General features: G+C 42.0%; 1 protein-coding gene across 1 annotated transcript in view; it reads right to left on the bottom strand.

Moving 5' to 3' along the window:
- PIP4K2A (phosphatidylinositol-5-phosphate 4-kinase type 2 alpha) overlaps positions 1–14,661 on the bottom strand; it is a 97,432-nt gene that overhangs the window by 27,731 nt on the left and 55,040 nt on the right. The window contains exon 3 of the mRNA XM_072154174.1: positions 6,133–6,230. Coding sequence (XP_072010275.1) covers positions 6,133–6,230 — 98 coding nt within the window. The remainder of the gene's footprint in view (positions 1–6,132; positions 6,231–14,661) is intronic.

Raw genomic sequence — 14,661 nt, 5'->3', positions numbered from 1 at the left:
CGGCACCTATTTCCAGCGGATTTGCTTCTTTTTAGAAAAAGGGATTTTTGGACCATTGTTTGAATGGGATATTTTTAAAGGCCATATACACAAAACAGTATCACAAACCTGTATAAGGCCTCATGCACACACAAAAAAAAACTTGGCCAACTCCAGGCCCCCAATTATAGAGCAGGTCCTCCTTCCCAGATTGAGTCTTGGCCTCTTATTTCCTACGGTGGGGGTTGGGGGTGACTGGGTCAGTGCTCACTTGCCCATTGCAGCCCGATTCAGCCGGGATGCAGCCTGTTTTTGCACACATGGTCATGTGAATGAGGCTTGTATGGATGGTGTTAAATTGTGATATTGACAGATTTTTTAAAATTTGTCTTTTTGACACTATTAGAGAAAAATATACATTCCTCCAACAATCCAGTGTTACATCAGTTTTAAAATGGGCGTGGCTAAGTTTTGGAGTGGGCTTTCCTCTAGGTACCAAATTATGCATAAAGGATCCCATATAAGCACATTGGGACCTGTGCGAGACGCTGAAAAAACACCTAATACACGTTACAATTCCCCTTTCCTGTGCATGAGGTATTAGGCCAGAAACTGGCATCAATTTTAGCTTAAAGGGGTTGGCCAGTCCTTTAAATAAGTTGAACATGGATAACAGGGATAACCCCTGAATGTTTATCAAGTGATTCAGCATTTCTGCAACTCACTTTTGTACTGTGAGCAGACACCTTTTTGGGCAGATTTACCAGTTTTTATACTGTTTTGTGATGGGTATGACAAACGCGGAATAATCTGAGGGTTGTGGCCTAAATTGCACCAAATGTGTGCCAAAAACAAGATAAATTCTAGCATGAACTATGTCTGCGGCTTGTTGGTCATGCTGGTCAAGCATGGACAGATTTCAGTAGAGTGATAGAAGATTTACTTCGTACCGATCGTAAAACTACAGTATCCAGAAGAAAACCAAAAGCTCCAAAGCAGTTTCTCACCGGCCTCGTCAAAAGAAACCGCAACACGATGGTGGATTAGACAGTCTGATCCGTGCTGTGACTATTGAAATCTGGGTGTGACTAGCGGATTAGTGTCTTCTGTTTACTGTATGTTTCTGAAATGTTAGGAAGCCTTTAGCAAACAATAGCGGTCAACAATATTTAATCATCGTGTTTAATGTAAGAGGCAACAGCACCAGCAACATCTCCGTTCCCACAGACAACTTCTTACATCTCACAGAATGCTGGTGCGGTGGCTGCTTCCATCACACATCATGACGATGATGATGAATTGGAGACCAAACGTACACATATACTTATAGTAACACATATACTTATAGTAACACATATACTTATAGTAACACATATACTTATAGTAACAGGTAACATTAAAGAACAGTTCAAGAATCGTTACGCTGTATTAAGCATGGGGGGATTAAGACTGCCATGGGCCCTGCGCTGTAGGAAAATTATGTGCCCCTTCCCTCCACAAGTCTAATTTTATTCTTTGGTTTGACATTTACTGACTGCATACTGTAACAGAATCAGGGGCCTCTTCTTTGGCTTTTAGTTCTTCAGTTTAAGGATCTATGAAGGTTTTGAAAGTGCTCGTACATACGTGTGAGATGGCACACATGTATGATGATTTCAGGACTGGAAGTTCCTCTATGATCCCTTAAGGACAGTATCAAATTTGGCAGGGGAGAGGGGGGGTTAGGTAGTTACGGGGCCCTTTGAAGCCTTGGGCCCAGGGCTGCCGCCCCAACCGTCTATATTATAGTTTGCTACTACATATCAAATTCTGGTATCTTAACAACTCTAGTTTGGTCAAATAATGGTCAACCTTACTATAGCATGTGAATTTTTTTTTACATTTTTCTGCATAGGGAAGTAGTTGGAAGAATATTTAAGGAGATTAGTTGTAAATCTTACACTGTGACAACTTTTGCAGCTTTAAAAAGAAAAAGACAATTGAACAATCACCCTGACAGGACCTTACGATTATGGTCCTGGCAGGGCGATTGCTGATGGACAGATAAGATCACATGACCCTCCATCTGCGGCCATTTTATGGTCAGGAATGTCTGGCTGATGAGGTAAAAGACAGGAGGCTTCACTTTACATATCAAGAAAGCGGACCTGAACTTTAACCCCATAGCGCAATAAGACGTACTTGTATGTTTTATTGCGCATGGGGGAGTATGAAGAAGGCAAAGCTGCCGGCGGCATTACCGAGCTGGGCGCCGCCATCTTGGCTCCGATCATCGCTCACCGTGACGTCATCGGGGAGCGGCGGTCCGTTGCCATGACAGCCTCGGATCACACAAAGATACCAAAAATACCATCACTATGAAGTGCAATTTGTTACGCAGAAAACAAGCCATCACACAGCTCTCTACATGGAAAAATTAAAAAGTTATAGATTGGGGAGTGAAAAATAAAGACGCAAAAACGAAAAAGGGCCTGGTCCTTAAGGGGTTAATATTGGTAAATTACCTAATATTGACCTAAAGGTTTAAAAAAATTATAAAAAAAACTTAAAAAAATAAAAATTCAAACCAGCCCCCTTTCCCTAGCAACTGATATAAAATATAACAAATAGTAAAAATCACAAACAATGCCGCATCTCAAAATGGCCTATCCATCAAAATATAAAAACGGTTATTGGCAGTGGTGAACCCTATAACGGAAAATAGCGCCCAAGTGTCTGAAACGCTACTTTTACAACATTATGCATCACATAAAAAAATGTATTAAAAAGTGATCAAAAAGGTCAACAGTCCTCAAAATGGTAGCAATGAAAAATTCAGCTCATTTTGCGAAAAAAAACACCTCACACATCTCTGTACACCATAGTATGAAAAAGTTATTAGCGACAGAAAATGGCGAGCTGTAAATCTGAGCCCACAAGAAAGTGACGCAAAGGCGTCTTTTTGCCAATTTCACCACATTTGGAATTTTTTCCAGCTTCCCAGTACATGGCATGGAATAATAAATAACGTCACAGAGAATTAAAATTTGTTACGCAGAAAATATGCTCTCACACAGCTCTGTGCACGGAAGATAAAAAAGTTATGAATTTTTTAAAGTAGGGAGCGAAAAATGAGCAAAAAAAATCCCCCGTCCTTAAGGGGTTAAAGGAATACCACCTGTGTTTCTCTACATAAAAAAACCTCTGCCCAACATTAATACAATCAATAAGTGAAATCAAAAACATAACGAGAAAACATGTTCAGTCCTTTAAATCCCTATACCCTGACAATAGCTTCCAATACACGAGAACAAAGAGTTTTTGTTTGTTATCACTAAAAGCAAAACACAATCCATTGTCGCCCATAATTCATCTTTGCCTTTTAGCCGGAGGCCTCATTTGCTGCTGAAACCACTACAATCAATACACAGCCGCTGGTGTGCGACGCCGCGCTTTTCATCTTTCACTTATGTATTTTATAAAGAGAGTAAAAAAAGACACCGGCTCCGTCTCCAAATCCGAAAAACTCCAGCGCACGGCACAGCTCAAAAGCCGTAAATTATGGATCAAGCGGCTGTTTGTGTCAAGTCTATTGAAATGTTAATTTCAGATTCCTAATAAAGTCACTAGAAATCGTTTTATAATCTTGGTAAAAAATTCATCTTGTCATTTCTGGTGATATCTCATTTAGTAAATTAAAGAAGAAAAAATTAGGTATTTAAATTCAAATAGACCTATGGGTTTAAAGGGAACCTGTCACCTGATATTACGCTATTAGACAACTATTCTCCTCAGGTAACGTATGAAATGTCCTTTCTAGAATTCTAGAACACCCTTTTTATATGAGATCTCCTCCGTATTTTAAAAAAAATATGCAAATGAGCTGAGAAGAGTCATTTTTGCCACAGGTGAGTCAAGATTAAAATCTCAGGTCACATCAGGCTTGTGGTTCACAAAAAAATGAGGGAATTCTAGAAAGGACATTTCATTTCCTACCTTAGGGGGCTGGGAGTTTAATTGGGTAAAATCTGGTGACAGGTTCCCACTAACTATCTGCATTTACTAGAAAGAATGAACATGTCACATTGCCCGCATGTCCTGGAGCTTTGTGATCAGCTGACTTTTGAAGGTCAGCCATTTGTGCTACAGACTCCTCCTCCTTCCTAATTCCCTAAGAGGGAGCTGTTATCTTTGTATGCTGGGTTACAGATAACGTAGAGGTGCAGCTCGGACCCGGTCACTTTTCTTTTAGATAATATTACACTTGCTACCTAGAATGTTATTTCCTCAGTATTAAGGTCATTTAATTTTTTTCCCCCCATATTGCGCTGCCTTTAAGCAAGTATCCATACAACAGCTGGATGATTTCAACGACAACCAATAAGCTTCTCTTGGTGTGCCCCCACATGTTCACTCTTCACTCCGTGTGCCCCCACATGGTCACGCTTCGCTCTGCATGCCCCCACATGGTCGTGCTTCGCTCCATGCGCCCCCACATGATCACTCTTCACTTCGTGTGCCCCCACATGGTCACGCTTCGCTCTGCGTGCCCCCACATGGTCGCTCTGCATGCCCCCACATGGTCACGCTTCGCTCTGCGTGCCCCCACATGGTCGCTCTGCAAGCCCCCACATGGTCACGCTTCGCTCTGCGTGCCCCCACATGGTCGCTCTGCATGCCCCCACATGGTCACGCTTCGCTCTGGGTGCCCCCACATGGTCGCTCTGCATGCCCCCACATGGTCACGCTTCGGTCTGCGTGCCCCCACATGGTCGCTCTGCATGCCCCCACATGGTAACGCTTCGCTCTGCGTGCCCCCACATGGTCGCTCTGCATGCTCCCACATGGTCACGCTTCGCTCTGCGTGCCCCCACATGGTTGCTCTGCGTGCCCCCACATGGTCACGCTTCGCTCTGTGTGCCCCCACATGGTCGCGCTTCTCTCCGCCTGCCCTTACATGTATACCCTGTGCTTCGCAGGTGCCCAGTGCTCAAGCTTCACCCCGCCGGAGCCCAGAGGAACAGTGGTGGCTACAGATAAATGACAACTAAACAGGATTCAATAGTAGAGGGTACAAAGTGCCAATCACAACAAAATCCAGACCCTCCACAAGAATATACACAAATTAGTTGATAGTTGTCTATATTTTAGAATAAATATAAAGACTATTGCCTTCATGCTGATCAAAACATGCAACAGAATCCACAACAGAAAGTGGAACTGTGCTTGTTAGGGTTTCCCCTGTCCATAAAGTCAAGAGAAGTAGTAAAGAGCATGACCTTGACTCATAGTATCACAAGCCTCAATGTCAAGACTAAAAATAATGTTGCGTTTGGGCTACAAATAAAGGATTTGGATAGAAATGCTCCTGCATAGCAGAAATAAAAAGGTTAAACGGAACAGACAGTTTAGAAAAAATTCTAGTCCACGAGGGCGATTACTCAAGGGTTCCCGACGGACGATGGTGGTGGCTTCCTTGGTGGAATACAAGTAATAGGGCCATGTTCTCACTGTGGATTCCAGTGCAGGTGGTTCCCGACTGAAGGACACCTGGCACAGATGACCCCTAGTTACAGACGTACCTCTCTGCTCACTATGACCTCCGGTGACCTCTCTGACCACTGCAACCTCTGGTGTTTTCTCTGGATACTTTACTCACCGGCTGCAATGATCAGCTGTAAGGTGTCTGTAATGAAGTTCTATTAATAATCCTTGTCCCCATTACAGCGCAAAATTTTGAAAATCCAATTGTCTTCAATTTAATTTGTATGTAAGTCGGAACTCCAGACAAAATTATGTCTGGAGTTCCGACTTACATACAAATTAAATTGAAGAACCTATCTTGTATGTAACACGGGGACTGCCTGTATTTTAAACATAAGACTTAACATACTCGTTGAACATTTCAGTGGCCACTTTGGGTTTACCAGAGGTCGTATTATATAAGAGCATAGTAAAATTTCCTGTAAGTTTGGCTCTCTTGCTGTATTATTAATAAGGAATAACAGCAATGGGAATGCTCACACTTTCGGGATTGAATCCTGGCGAGGCCGACACTAAACCCTACACTGAACATTTGGTCACATATAATATAATGTATAATCTCTTCTCTATCATTCGAAGCAAACAACTTATCTATAGAAGTACAGGATTAGTGCCAAATACAGAACTTACTTATTAAATAGGTGATTGTCCACCTTAATTTTAGAATAGGCCTTGAAGTCATCAGGCATCAGCATGATGGGAATCTGGACATGGCTGAGCTCGTTGATCTGAAATAGGAGGAAAACATCGTTTAGTAAAACATGGATCAAAAAAAACAATCACTTTACATTGCTAATACCAAGTTTTAGCTGTGAATGTTCTAGATTTTTACGTTTTTTTTTTTGCTTTTTTTTGTTTTTATGCCAAATCAAGAAACAAAAATATAATTCATGTTTAATATAAGATGCATCTGACACCCGACATGTCAGGACATGATTAAAATTGGTGTCCTGTGTGTTAGATGCTTGTTATGTCGAGTAAGAAGAAATCAGGTTTGAGATGCGATTCTCATAACATGTCACATTTCCTGACAGGTCCAGAATATCATAAAATGAGAACAAGATAAGCGATGAGTTTTTTTACCATTTGTATTCTGATGATGCTTTGTGGCATGACATATAACTGTTACTGTATACAGTATTTAACAGAATTGTGCACATATGTGTGATAGCATTAATATGGCGAATTGGAGACTGTGTGGATAATGTGTCGGATATTCAGTATCAGAAATTTCTGAGCTGTGCCAAAGGGCAGGAGGCTTAGGCCACACACAGACTTTCAGTAAGCATCAAATACTTAAAGGGAACCTATCACCATGTTTACCCCACAAAACTACAAATCTCATCCGTCTCCCTGGGCTACCAGACTCAATGAGAGAAGCCCTTATTACCCTGCTTTTAAAAGAGGGGAAAAACGCTCAAGAGGTTGAAGCATATCGGCCGATCTCCCTGCTGAACACTGATTACAAATTACTGGCAAAAATTCTGGCTAATCGGTTACAGAAGGTTATACCGGGTGTGATACACGAAGACCAGACAGGGTTCATGGCAGGGAGATCGGTCCGTAATAATATTTTAAAAACCTGGTGGAATATACAGACACCATGTGAGATAAAGGGCAAGAGGATGTTGGTCCCATTGGACGCGGTCAAAGCTTTTGACCGCGTCAAATGGGACTATATTTGGGCTGTCCTTAAAAGGATGGGATTTGGCCCTCAGTACATTAGATGGGTCAGAGTCTTATATAGCGGGGATGTAGCGAGAGTAAGCATTAATGGGAGGGCCTCGGCTCCACTAAGTCTATATAGGGGAACAAGGCAAGGGTGCCCCCTATCCCCCCTGCTGTTTGCGGTGGCATTGGAGCCCCTGGCTTGTAGATTAAGAGACGAGGGACTGTTAAGAGGGTTTGTCAGAGGTCCGAACGAGGACAGACTGAATTTATATGCGGACGATATGCTCTTGTTCATGGACCACTCGGGGAACATGCTTCAGTCTGTAATTGATCTCATAGGTGAGCATGGTACCTTGTCTGGTATTTCTATTAACTGGAGCAAGTCCTCATATCTTTTGTTGGATGACACTGTTGGAGAAATTCCAAAAACTGGGCAATTGAACAGGGTATCTGAAATGAAGTACCTCGGCATAGTGATTAGCAAGAACTTGAAGGACTATATTAATTTGAATGTGAAGCCCATGTTGAATAAAATAAGACAAAAAATAGGAATATGGAAGAAAATGAATTTGCCAATGGCAGCTAGGTTGGTTATTTGTAAAATGGTAATATTGCCTCAGGTCTTGTTTGTTTTTCAGAATAGTCCAACAGTAATAATGAAAAAAGGCTTTAGGCTGCTTGAGAATCTCCTGAGGGATCTGGTCTGGGGGGGAAAACGGGCACGAATTAGTCTTAAGAAATTATATGCACCAATTGATAGGGGGGGGGGGTTAGCTCTTCCTGAATTTAATAAATACTTTATTGCTACACAATTACAAAATATTATGGATTGCGACATTATGAAAATTAGGTACGCACTTGGTAGGGATTATGATTTTTTGGAGGGATATAATATATGGAGTGTATTGGAGTCAAGAGTCTTGGCTAAGGAAGAATTTAAGGAACAATATCCACTGTTCACGTTGATGCACTAGGTATGGGAAAAAACTAAATTAGATTTAGGGTGGGAGAGTTTTATAAAAGAAACTCCACTGTGGGGTAACGGGGAGTGGACTCTAGCCCCATTGGATGGGTCAAGGTTTTGGTGTGAAAAAGGGGTGAAATATGTGCACCAGATAGTATACGGGAATAGATTCAAAACATTGGTAGAAATGACACAGGAATTTGAGCTGGAGGATAGGGACTGGTTACGATATGCCCAACTCAGGCTTGCCTTCAATGCGTCTTTAACAAGGGTAGGTTTTAGGGAGACACGACATCCGATCTTACACACAATGAGGTTGCAAAAAAACTCTAAAGGCTTGGTATCAAAATTATGTAAGGGATTGGATAACGATATATTAGAGGGAAATGCACCATATTGTTATGAGAAATGGAAAAAGGACCTACCGGATCTATCAGTAGAGGAATGGAATGACTCATTGTGTATGATAAAACGCTCCACTAAGAACCTATCATATAGGATATCTCAAATATTTTTGGTGCATAGGGTGCACTACACACCAAAAATGTTAAATAAATTCGGTCAATCGGGAAAAGAGAAGTGCCCGAGGTGCGAGCTTGTAGATGCGGATTTAATACATATGATATGGAGGTGCCCAAAATTAGTGCGATATTGGGAAGCCATAATAGAGGGCATCAGAGTGCTCAGTGGTTGTAACGTCCCATATAGTGCTAAAAACTGTATCTTGGGAACAGAAATGGGGCTAATTGGTACAAGAAAAGGTAAACGAGAGGCTATGGAAGGTCTGTTAATGGCACGTAAAATGATATTGTATAATTGGAAAAACAAAGATCCACCTAGGTTTCAAGTGTGGCGAACTAGAATGGACCATATGAGAATAATGGATGCTGATGAAGCTCTTGAGGAGTAAGATGAATTGTTTATGGGAGTAGTGGAATTAGGAAAAGAGAGTATAGACATTGGTTAGCTAGGATTCACCAGCCGCTGGGGGGTGGGCGGGGAGTTGTAAAGGGAATATAATAAAAAAATGTATATTTATATTTATCTGTGAAAGACCACTAATGTATATTCATAAATAAGCTGTTAAGGATCTCTACAATAAGTGTATATTGGAAACGTACAAAGTTTTGTATCTGATAGAGGATGAATTGTACATTTATTGTTATGTTGTGCTGAATCATAAATAAAAGGGCAGGAGGCTTAGGCCACACACAGACTTTCAGTAAGCATCAAATACTTAAAGGGAACCTATCACCATGTTTACCCCACAAAACTACAAATCTCATCCGTCTCCCTATAAAAATTCCCTACCAAAGTCAAGCAAATAGGAGTCATCTCATGTGAAATTGGGATGAGAAAAGTAAAGTTTAGTGGTTGCAGGGTTAGTGTCACTTTAAAATCCGCTATCTTCTGTTTTATAGCACCTAGAAACATGCTGCTGGTGTCATATTAAAGATAGCTGCAGATATATATATATATATATATACACATATACACACATGATGAAATTGGCTCCCAGTAGGCGAATACATATTTTATTTTTACATAAACCTGTACTTGGATCAGTACTGTTTTACAATGCAGTAACAGGAATAAGCTCAGGGTAGATTCAAAACTTCCCTAGCACCAATCCATTAGGAATAGCGGTAAATGGTGCCTATCAAGGCTTTGTATCACAGATACCCCCCTGCAGAGTTGGAGCAGATCTCCACGTTGTGTAAGATGTACAGCTTTTCGATCGCCGTATTTCCTGGTCATCCCATGCAGCAAAGATAAACAGGATACAATATAATTGTGCCGCAACGAAACACACATCATTGGACTTCCTCAATAACTGGGACGTGAGCCCAGAGCGGCCACTTCCACTGAACGCTGCCTTAAACAAATAATGAATTCAGCCTGAATTAATAAAAATATTTGGCTCTTAACCCCATAAGGAGAGAATGCAGTGATGAGGCAAATCAGCGGCTAAAATACAGAAGTGAAATTGTGGATGAACTTTATACAAAACTCATCTACAAGCTGAACAGAAGGCCGACTGCTGCAGCAGGTTTCAGACATGGTCACCAACCATTGCAACAGCTATTCCTCCCAACTATCCCCATGCACATACATGCTCGGTCTGGCTGAGTATGCATGTGTAATCAATGAAAGAAGAGAGGTTGATTAACATCAGAGTGTCTTCCTAAGGATACGAGTATATGAAATGATGAACCTTCCTTCCCATCTATCAAACATTCTGTAGACACATTAATCAGCCAACACGTGCGCATGCGCAGGATTTTTTCAGCCAGGGGAAAAGTTAAACTTTTGCATTATGAGGCTACATTCCCACATTTAGATTTACTGAACCTATGGCATAACCAGTTGAAAACATATAATTGAGAGGCTCTACTCCAAGTTTGGGTTGGACTTCAAAAACTGTTTCAAAGGCTGAAAAATTTACTAATCTTTACACAAACTACACATTAAGGCTACATGCACACGGCACCTAGTGTTATAGACGAGGCACAAAGTGGCCCATTATTGACAGATGCTTCCCGCCTGGGCCTGAATTATGGACAGCCAGCTGCTACATGGGACCGTGTGTATAAACCCATAGGAGGTACACATTTCAAGGTTGGTGTCTTCCAAAAACAGCACCATGCCTGACCATGGTTTGCGCCGGTATTGCAGCTCAGCTGCATATAAATGAATTGAGTTTAGTTGCAATACCAGGCATGAACTGGTAGGTGTGGGGCTTTTTGGAAAAGAGCATCCATGTTCTTCAGTCACCTTATAACCCCTATAAATGGGGTTGTCTAGGATTTTTTTATTGCCTATCCTCTGGAGAATCCATTAGATCAGTATTTGGGCCAGAACCTGGGTCTCATCTGCTAACCATTGACATACAGGCTGCGCAGTGAAGACCTGGCATTATCCTGGTTGCTCTTGCCGCATTGTGAAAGGAGGCGCCAGTGCAGGATCTTCTGATGTGAGTCCAGTGTGCCTCATTGGACTCATATCAAGCCAAGTATAAAAGTCCATAAGGACCTGTAGATGGTTTAGGGTCCCAAATCGACCTGACATGTCTTCTTTAATAAACAAATTATGTACATTCATAAAGCACTTGAAATATCCTTACATGTCTTAGTTTTTCTTGTAACCATTGTTTATCTATAGAGTCCTATGCATATTTATTAGGGGACAATTCCTCCCAAAATGCAGTACACCTGTACAAAACACCTGCCATGAGGAATCTACTATGTGAAGTAGACCTGATGGTAGATTCCTCCTGTTGCCTCTGCCTTTAGGGTGCGGTCACACATAGCGTTTTGAACCCGTTTTTGGTCCGTTTTTAAGCAGTTCGTTAAAAAATGCATGCTTTAAAAAACGGTCAAAAACAGATGCATTTTAAAAACCGCATGCGTTTTTTAACGGACTGTTAAAAACGGGCCAAAAACGGGTTCAAAACGCCACGTGTGACCGCACCCTAATCTGTAATGTAATAACCCTGGAACCTAACTTGTTTCCCTGGAACCTGGAACTAAACTTTATTTTAGTAATATGTAAATTAACTGCAGAGGCTACTGGGGCGGGGAGTAGCCTTAGCTTCCTGTGTCCAGCCAGGCTAGGACACACCCCAGTAGCTGAGCTCTGATTGGCTGCCATTAACAACAAGGTTATTTTTTCTTTCACACTTCTGATAAATCTCCCTGTGTGTGAATGTGGCTTAAAATAAAATTGATATACATGGAAGAGCAATACACACTGTAACATGTTGATAATATTAGTAATCATTTTAAATCAAAACTATAATAAATGCCAAATGAGATCTGTGTTTCCGTTCTCCTCCGAAATGATTATGTGAAAAGCACTTTGAGCTACAAGTTATAAATCCAGTAACAAAAGAAGATATCAGATTAGCAATGGAAACTTCACTGGATAGCCTTGCCCAGGAGAAGTGATAGCTAACCCGGCTACAGGGCCATATCACAGTGGCGATGTCTGCCCTCTGCCAAGTGCACTTCCCTCATGTCACACAAGATCACAACCCCCTGATTTTACACAGATGACAAGTATGTTCATCAAAAGTCTGTGCTACCATCAGAAGCGGCGCGGTCTCCTGTGTCATCATCAGAAGGAGACATCCATTGTTATGCAAAACAGCTACAGAATAGTATCACAGGGGGTTAGTTTTGGATCAAAAGAGAAAATCAGGATTCAGAAAATATCTGGGTTTCTTAGATCCGGTTCAGAGCATTTCTGAAAGGCAGTAGTAAGGGTTATTACATTTAACAGCTTAAAGAGGTGTTCCCACTTAGTCAACTTAAAGGAAACCTACCACTTAAAAGTGGTAGTTCTAACCCACAGATACATGGCACCAGCTCAGGGTGTGCTGGTGCCGGAGCATATTTTCATTAAGAAACCCCCGATTGCTGTTTTATACCTTATATTAAAAGCCGTTTCGGCGCACCAGATTACGGCATGGCGCACCATGTGCGCGACCTTGCGTGCGGCTGATTCTGAAGTGCCGGAGAGCCGATGACGTCACCAAGCTCTCGGGCACACTCGCACCTGCGAAACTTCGCATGGGGAGACAGCCGGTGCCATGTATCTGTGGGTTAGAACTACCACTTTTAAGTGGTAGGTTTCCTTTAATGGTATTGTTTGTATGATTAAAAATAATATAATAATTTTCCAATATAATTCCTGCATCATTTCATTACAGTTTTCTAGATCTCCGCTTGCTGTCATTCTATAGAAGGCTTCACTGTTTATTTCCAGTGAACAGAAATCTGACCATGGCCACACAGACACAGGTGCACGGCTCGTTAGTATCAAACATTAGTATAGAATGTTAGCAGTGGGAGTTTGCTGTATTATGCAGCAAATACTCAATGGGGCTCATTTACTAAGGGTCTGTGTGAGCGCGATTCCGTCAGGTTTCCTGAATATTTCCATTGTGCGCCGAATTGCCACAAGTTTTTGGCACACGCGACCGGGTTGTGGCACATCGACGCCAGCTTACATGCGACAGAAATTGGGGGCCTTATGGTCGTACAACCCGACGGATTCGGACAAACCGCGGAATTTAAAAACGGAATTGTGTCACAAGACACGCACTCACATACACCAGGAAGAAGCAGGTGAACTCCGACGGACCTCGGCGCAGAAGCGACGGATGCAGGAACTCGGGGGCGCGGGCTTAGTGAATCGTGGCAGACCCGAATCCACGTTGGACAACGCACCGCAGGATCGCGACAGGACCGGGTAAGTAAATCTGCCCCAATGAGTATAAAAAGGGCTCAGCCCGTGAGGGGTTAAAAGGGAAACTTTCACTACTTCCACCCTTAGAAATCCTTCCACAGAAGTCACTAATTTGGGCGCAGTTGAAATTTTTTCTCTAGCCCGGACCATTCCCAAGTAATCAAAGTTCTGGAACAGAATGTGCTAATTCTAAGCCTTCCAGCCTGTCAGATGGGCGGTCCTTGACAGAAGCGGGCAGTCTGGCACCGCCCATATGATAAAATGTCTAATTATCATATTTGGTGTTAAACTAATGGCAAAGATACTTTGATGAGGGAAAAGACATCTCGTTACCAGGAGGCTTTACTTTACAGTCCAAAAAAACAGTGCAGAACATGTAATAGATGTATATTGGTAATTTACCTCATATCCAACCAACTAGGCCCAAGTGGCCAAACCCATCAAAGTGGTAAAAGAGGAAATCTTTCTTTTTTTTAAAAAGCAAACACCCATTTTTCTCAATGAAATCTGTAAAGAAATCCGAAAAGATCTGAATGAACACGATTTGCTGAAATCTGACCCGTCTTGCACAACTAGCGGAGAATGAAGCAAGATTACCCAGGATGCTCCTCTCCGTACTCAGTAGTGCCAATCTCCGAGCAGCTGTATCACTGCTGGTCCTATTTGCCAGCAATGATTAATTACTTCCTTTAAACTGTCATTTAACTAATTAACAAAACAGAAAAATCCCGGCAGTGTGGCGGCACACCAGAGGAGCAGACGGAGGGACTCGGTTTGTGCCGGTGATAAAAAAGTGCATTGAAATTTAAAAATTATTCATAAGAACAGGGAGAATCAGTCCATTATTCTTTATGATATTTGTGTCATCGCTCTAGGCCCAAATAAAACAGAGAGAGGGAATAAGAAGCTCTTTATAGTAAATCAGATGATTCTGAGAACTTGTTTCAATAGCAATGGATGATGAACATGGTCATATACTATGGTACCGACTCTTACGATTACAACTTGTTATGCTTGTGGGCCCATTCCCACAATAGTATCCCCATTCTCAGGACACGCATCCTACTTTTACGCTTGCAGCCATCACCACCAACCTATGATGCATGCGGGTGCACAGTCAAGAAATTTAAAGGGCCAACCAAGAACACCCATGATGCAAAAAGTCATCTTTCCTCCACAGGAAGGACCCTTGTTGTAGGACTTATCTCTGTTCTGCTAACTCTTGGTTACCCCGCTTGAACTTACTTTGAAACCTTATAGTCCTCCCCGACTCG

The sequence above is a fragment of the Engystomops pustulosus genome, chromosome 5, assembly GCF_040894005.1.
Source record: "Engystomops pustulosus chromosome 5, aEngPut4.maternal, whole genome shotgun sequence".
NCBI classification, from domain to species: domain Eukaryota; kingdom Metazoa; phylum Chordata; class Amphibia; order Anura; family Leptodactylidae; genus Engystomops; species Engystomops pustulosus.
Note: the sequence above shows the minus strand (reverse complement) of the source record. Positions and strands in the feature narration are given on the sequence as shown.